The 6,797-nt window shown below is 41.8% G+C and overlaps 1 protein-coding gene across 1 annotated transcript in view; it reads right to left on the bottom strand.

The window, feature by feature from the left end:
- Positions 1-989: 989 nt before the first annotated feature.
- LOC135400737 (NAD(P) transhydrogenase, mitochondrial-like) overlaps positions 990-6,797 on the bottom strand; it is a 30,018-nt gene continuing 24,210 nt past the window's right edge. Inside the window, exons 12-16 of the mRNA XM_064632615.1 lie at positions 6,391-6,579; positions 5,107-5,258; positions 3,585-3,849; positions 3,289-3,500; positions 990-2,137 (exon numbers count right to left, since the gene is read on the bottom strand). Coding sequence (XP_064488685.1) covers positions 1,988-2,137; positions 3,289-3,500; positions 3,585-3,849; positions 5,107-5,258; positions 6,391-6,579 — 968 coding nt within the window. The 3' untranslated portion in view covers positions 990-1,987. The remainder of the gene's footprint in view (positions 2,138-3,288; positions 3,501-3,584; positions 3,850-5,106; positions 5,259-6,390; positions 6,580-6,797) is intronic.

The raw sequence follows: 6,797 nt of genomic DNA, 5'->3' as shown, positions 1-6,797 counted from the left end.
GACCACGAGCCACGAGAACAGACGAACACGTGCAGACAACAAGACAGCGTAGCCAGCCTAGCTGGCGTAGATTTGTAGCGGAAGTGCGCTTTGACTGATTGATCTGCAGTTGACGCTTCCGGAATAGCGGACGCTGGGCGAAAATATCTGGCATGGGCAGGTCGGCAGCGAGCGCTCACATTTCACACACGCAGCCTTTTCGCTGCACATTTTTTTTTGGTCTCTCCTTTTTGGTTTCTTGCTGCAAGCGCAGGGGACCCGCAGAGCGCGCGAGGCCTCTGTTCTGAACACCTTTCAGGAATCCTCGACTCCTGGAAAGGGGCGTGTAAAAGAACGAGGGAAGGAGGGTACGTTGTGACGTCACCTAGACCCCTGCTACCACGTGTCCCGTGATGTAGACCTGAACAGCTGAAGCAGGTGTAAAGCAGCGTGTGAGCTGACACAAAAAAAAAAGAAAAAAGAATAGGGGGCACGAGAAACTGCTGGGGAGGACGTGACAAGATCGCGGCTGCTTTCTCCCGGTGTTTTTGTAAATTTGAAAGCGCAGTGGCAATACGCCGCACAGCGAAAATATTTTGCATGGCGATTCCTTGACGACTGAACGTTACAGGAGGTCCGTGATGGACAGCTTGACGAATGCAATGGGAAATAGGATGCATAATTATATCCCTTGAGAACAGGCCTGTTTGTCTGTAAGTCCACTGTACTAAATGGAGTTCTGATACATCTTGCCTTACTCAGATCTCCTTTTGTTGCAGAAATGTCATACGAAGTAGGGAAAAACCTAAATTCAACAAAGGTGGTACTGCGACACTGAGCCACACACCTTCGCACAAGAAGCAGGTACCTAAAATACTTTGGAACCTAGGGATATGTCGCAACTGTGGTGAGAGCCTGACACTGTTCAGAGTTTTAGAATTTGCATTTGTCACAGTTAGGAAGCAATCACACTATTACAAAAGGAGGAAACTTCACAACATGATACCTGGTGAAATATACTTCCATTCTCCCATTACTTTTATTTTCTCAAAAATAGTACGGGCATTTCAACCAAAATACTCAAGCTCTCGAGACTTCCATGGGGAAATAAGCAATAAAGGAGACCATAGGAAAAGAACCTAAACAGGAGAACAAAGAGAGAGTACATGGCTAGGTGTGCCCACAACTCCAACTTTACTAACATGTACAAGAGCATACATCAATGTTTAGAACTAGTATGCATCAGCCATGTGCTCCAGAACACCCTGAAACAAAAAGAAATCTTACCAGTCCAAAGACGCTTACCTCGCTTATTGAGTCACTGCATACATGTTCAAAATGCGAACATGTGCGCAATAGAGCTATGCTTCAATTCTGCTACTTGAGCAGATAGTATTGCTCTTGTTCCCTCCATTTGTACTTTGAAGATTACACACTTGGCACTAATGTGACTACTTAGCACATGGGATCTGACATAACAATCAATGTGCTTTTGTCTCATGACTGTGTAGAATCAGGACACTTTTGTGAACTTTGCAAGAAAATCACTATGTGATAGAAAATGATCTGAGTTGACAACAACTTCAGCATCAAATTTTGCAATTCATAATCCATGGCCCTGGTAGATCAAAGCATTAGCAAAACAGATACTATATTCAGTACCAATGTTTTCAAGCAAGAGACATAATGCAACAGTGAGCATTCACATCAACAAACCCAAGCCGATAAATGTGAACGTAGTGTTGAAAAACTTGAGCCAAACCCTGAAGCATCTGCACACTCACATGTAACACCACACAAACATTTGAGGACTCGCATTCAAGAAAACATGATTCTGTTTGTGATGCACAACGTGGTAACATGCCTCTGAATATCAGATACAGCGTAAGTGATAAAAACTGCTGTTTCTGCTAGTGACATGGTGCAAAATGTTAAAAGGGAAACAGAAGAAAACCTTAAAAACAAATAGCGTTCAAAGCTTGTGGCTTGAGCAAGTTCAACAAATAAATCACGCCCCATATGACTCCTGAACTTTCTGTAAGAGGGCATCACAAGTTTTCTTGGCATCTCCCAGCAACATGTTTGTGTTTGACTTGTAGAACACTGGGTTATCGACTGCTGCATAACCGACTCCAAGACTTCTCTTCATAACAATGACCTGTAAATAAAAATGCTATCATAGATCAGATTTGTCCTCCACTGTGGATGATGAACATTTGTGAAAAATATTTGAAAATGTAGGTAAAAATAGGCTCTTTTGTGGGCATCAGCCACTGGAACGTACCACAGGAAGCTATGTATGTATGTGTCTCGTACCACAGGAAGCTATGTATGTATGTGTCTATTTTTTTTTTTTTCGATACAGATTTTTCATTAAAAAACTATAAGGGCTATACACATTCTGTTTTCACTTTATCATCCCTGAGCCGGCAGACGTTCTTGGCCATCTCCTGCTCAATCGTCGAATTAATAGTTACCTAAAAATCGTTAATTAACTTTTTAATTATAAAATCTACAAGGTCGTCCCAATGAGAACATCTGGTCCCTTCGGTCACCTGATACCACTGCTGTTTTCAGAACAAAAATCCGTTCGATAGATCATCCACAAAAAATTTGTGAAAGAACACCATTTTTTTCATTGCGCATCTTCAGAGACTAGTCTCTCTTTCACCCCTAATGTGAGAGGGTGAAAGAGCACACTATCGCCTCTTGCGTCCTGGAAAAAAAATTAAGAAAACAGGAAATGCAACCCAAGATAAGGGTAGTTCGGATAGCGTCACCCTATACATTTCTTTTTGTTTTGTTTCCGCAAGTTCGAGGTAATCTTCGACGCATGAGGTGGCACTGTGCTCCTTCGTGACAGTGGCATCAGGTGGCATGTGCTTCCTCATGGCACTGTGCCCCTTCACTGAATGGTGATATTATATCACCATTCAGTTCATGTAGAATACCATAGTGAATTATCAAAGATAGAACAAAACAGGTACAAATGGCTAAAAACATCCTGGGTGCAAGACAGACAACACAGCAAATACATGTTCAGAGATTCTTTCAGTGCCCAAAAGCAGCTATATCTGATATGTACAGTGTTTGTGTCATATGCACTGTGACGAGGTCAGGCACGGCTGGTATCAAGTGATGTGTGCTGGTCTCCTGCATGTTACAGAGCAGAATTTCTCCACTCTGACCATTCCAAATGTTTGGCTAAAAGTGAGAGTTTCAGAAAGTTGTTAAAAAATGAGTGACACAGAAGGACAGCATGAAACATCAGGCAACTTATAGTGACGGTAGCCATTGCCAAGTACTCGCCTTCTTTGCATTCCAAACCCGAAGCACTGGCATGCCAGCAATGATGGAGTTTGGATCCTCTTCGGCTGCTGAATTCACTGTGTCATTGGCACCAATGACAAGAACTAGGTCTGTCTTTGGGAAGTCCTCATTGATCTCATCCATTTCCAAGACTATGTCATATGGGACTCCAGCCTCAGCAAGAAGAACATTGAGTTGACCAGGCATACGCCCTGGGGAGAAAATAACAACGTTGAAATTGATAAAATGCTATTATGAGCATTGCAGCTCATCTGCCAGCACTAATTCCTTCTCACCTGCAACTGGATGGATGCCAAATCGCACATTTTTGCCCTTAGACTGAAGAAGTTTGATCATCTCTGCCAGTGGATACTGCGCCTTGGCAACACACAATCCATAGCCAGGAGTAATGATGATGTTCTTAGCTTCTTTAATCATGGAAACAGCATCAGACACATTGCATTCGGTGTGCGTTCCTGTGATTGCCATGGGCTTCCCAGTTCCAGTACTTGACGTACCATAGCCACCCAAAATGACATTAGGGAGTGACCTGTTCATTGCCTGAAGACAGGAGGAGTACAGAAATTTATGTATTAAGGTCTAATACTTAAGAACACTGAATTAATAATTAGGCCCTTGTGCCTTCGGGTTCCATGGCTTTTCCAAATTGTGAGGTTAAAATTGGGTGATATTTTAAAGAGCAGATTTTCGTGCGGAAAAAAGAATAGGAAAAATAAGAACATGTGATAAGGCAAGAAACAGCTCTAAGTGGGAGTATTTAGTGTGCTTGTACAAGTGGCTGAATTTGCACTTTGGTGAGCTTTTCCAGAATGATGATGATGCTTATCAGGGTAAAATTAATGTGACTAGACGTCCCGACTTAGGCAGGACAATCCACTTTTCCGGTGGTCTCGCTGTCCCACTAGCCTACTTGGGGACAGTGTTTTGTCCCGATTTTGTCTGGAACAATCCCTGAATGACAAAAATAAAAAGTGGCAAAACAAGGGTTTTCTAGTCCTACGTTGCCCTCTTCCGGCTCACATCTTTTCATGATCGAGCCAACGGAATATTATAGAGCTATGCAAATAGCAAGATTTCCATTGCCAATAGTTTACGAATATTTCACTTACACTCTGAATCGAATTCGAATAATTTCTCCAGATGGCAAATGCATCCGAATAATCAGAAAAGGCCCAATTCGAATAATTTTGAATAATGTAAACACTGTTGCAGCAAGGCAGTATGACATTATGCGATTTTCTCGCCACAATAAAGGTTTGTAAGACTGCTTTTCTCATTGTCTTCTTGAAATTACTTGTACTAACGTGCTCCCACGCAATTTCCTCGTAACTTTCGTCAAATTACACGGTATTTAAGGTGGTACCGCTTTTATCGAAATACCGCTTTCCCACTTTTCTCAGGTCCCGACAACTTTGTTATAACGACCGTCTACTGTATTTGATTTGCTGACTGAGTTTGATTGGAATGTTGCTTTCTCGGTGAAATAAGCGGACCCAAAGCTGTTTGTGGGCAGAGCTGCAGAGTTGGTATGCGAGAACACTGAGACGGCACAGTCTCGAATTGTTCACGAGACGTTCGTTAGAGGTGGTGCAAAAGGTTAGGCCGTGTGAACGCTGCCTAAGGCATCCACGAAGTAAAGGATAAAATATGATCACTTTGGCGAGTTCAGCACTAAAGTTTTCCAGGTTTTACCTGACTTGACACAGGGCTCTAATTATTCTATCTAGAACGATACATCACACAGAGGTTAGGGTGATATCTTTGTATGGTACTACGTAACATCAAATATGAACCTACCTTGCACATAATATATGACAGAATAGCACCGGATGATCCAATCAGAGCACCAACAATGGTCATCAGGTTATTATTGAGCATGAAACCCTCAGCACACAAAGCCCAGCCAGAATAGCTGTTCAGCACTGTGATGACTACAGGCATGTCAGCTCCTGAAACAAGGCAAAACACATACACATTTACTTAATAATGCTTACTCATCCAGTGCAAACGCGTTCAGAGAATACCAACTACCACTGAAAGCTATAGTATCATTCGATAACACTAGTTGTGCTGGAATACCAAACAGATATTCACACTGACAGAAACCTATGATGCCAAATTTTGTAACAAGATCAATGAGCCACAAAATTGTACCTACATATCCCAAAACAGAGCTATGACATCCTTTCGGTGTAGCTGGCACCTGGCACTGGGCATACGATATGTGCTTAGGGGAACTGATAGATGGATAAGATAGATGCTTTGAGGAACTGATAGAAGCAACTGAAGGCTGATAAATTTGATGTTGTAGCAATTTGGAGTCAGTGACTGTTTCATCTAATACACAGGTGTTGTACAACTATAAAGTTCCTTTGCATGAAAATAAATACAAATGTTTACCATTCTGTTGAGCAAATACCGTAATGAAGAACTGACACAGGGGAACACATCCATCATTCATCAAAGTGCATAAGGGCAATATTTGCCAATATTCAATAATAGATTCCATATTCAAAATCTTGCTGTTACAGTTCATATATGGTTTGTTTTTAATTATTGTTTCCCAAGACGCAAGTCAGACGACAGAAGTCAAAGCACACATAGGTCCAACCTGGAGAACTACTCTAAGACGTACAATCCCTAAACTGAACACTTCAGTTGCTTTTGGAGATACGAAGCTTACCCTGCACTACACTCTCTCCAGCACAACATAAAAAATGCATAAGAAAGCTTTAAATATTGTTTAACTTCACTCCTCGTTGGAAAACCTCATCGCATAATGGATTATTCGAACAACAATTTGCTGCTAGCTGCAGAGATGCAGACCAAAATAGAAAGCACAATGCTCTATATATTTCCGGCAATGCAGTAGGTAGTGGGGGCAACTCTCGGATGGCAGACACTAATGCTAGTACATACGAGTCTTTAATACGGGCAGCACACAAAAAACAGTGCTGGTACCTTCCAAGATAATAACAGGGAATGGAATTAAAACACTTCTCAAATATACTGGGACAGTTCCAAGCCAAACTTAATGCAATATTTACAAAGAGGTCTATTGTATGATTGAGATATAATCACCTCCAATTGCTGACGTGAGAGTGAATCCCATGAGGGTTGAGAGGGCTGCTGTTGTTCCAAGACAGCTCAAGCCAACAGTCATGCTGTCATCCATGAAATAGTAGGCCATAGCTCCAACATTAGCAGCCAGGAGGCCACTGTTTAAGACATGCCTCCCAGGCAAAAGGAGAGGGGAAGAATTCAGAAGTCCTGGCCATTAAAAAAAGGTACTCTTTAAGAACATTGTAGTAAAAAATGTGCACCTTGAAACGGTAAGCTCATGCACATGTAAATGTAGAATAAAATGTACGTTATAATTAGGGCCTTGTGTTTTTGAGGGTGTTGTGTTTTTTGTAAATAGGTGGAAGGCATTTGGGTATTATTTCAGGAGGCGTAAAACAGGGCTAAAACAGGCGATATCGAGAGGT

The sequence above is a fragment of the Ornithodoros turicata genome, chromosome 7 (genome assembly GCF_037126465.1).
Source record: "Ornithodoros turicata isolate Travis chromosome 7, ASM3712646v1, whole genome shotgun sequence".
Lineage (NCBI taxonomy): Eukaryota > Metazoa > Arthropoda > Arachnida > Ixodida > Argasidae > Ornithodoros > Ornithodoros turicata.
Note: the sequence above shows the minus strand (reverse complement) of the source record. Positions and strands in the feature narration are given on the sequence as shown.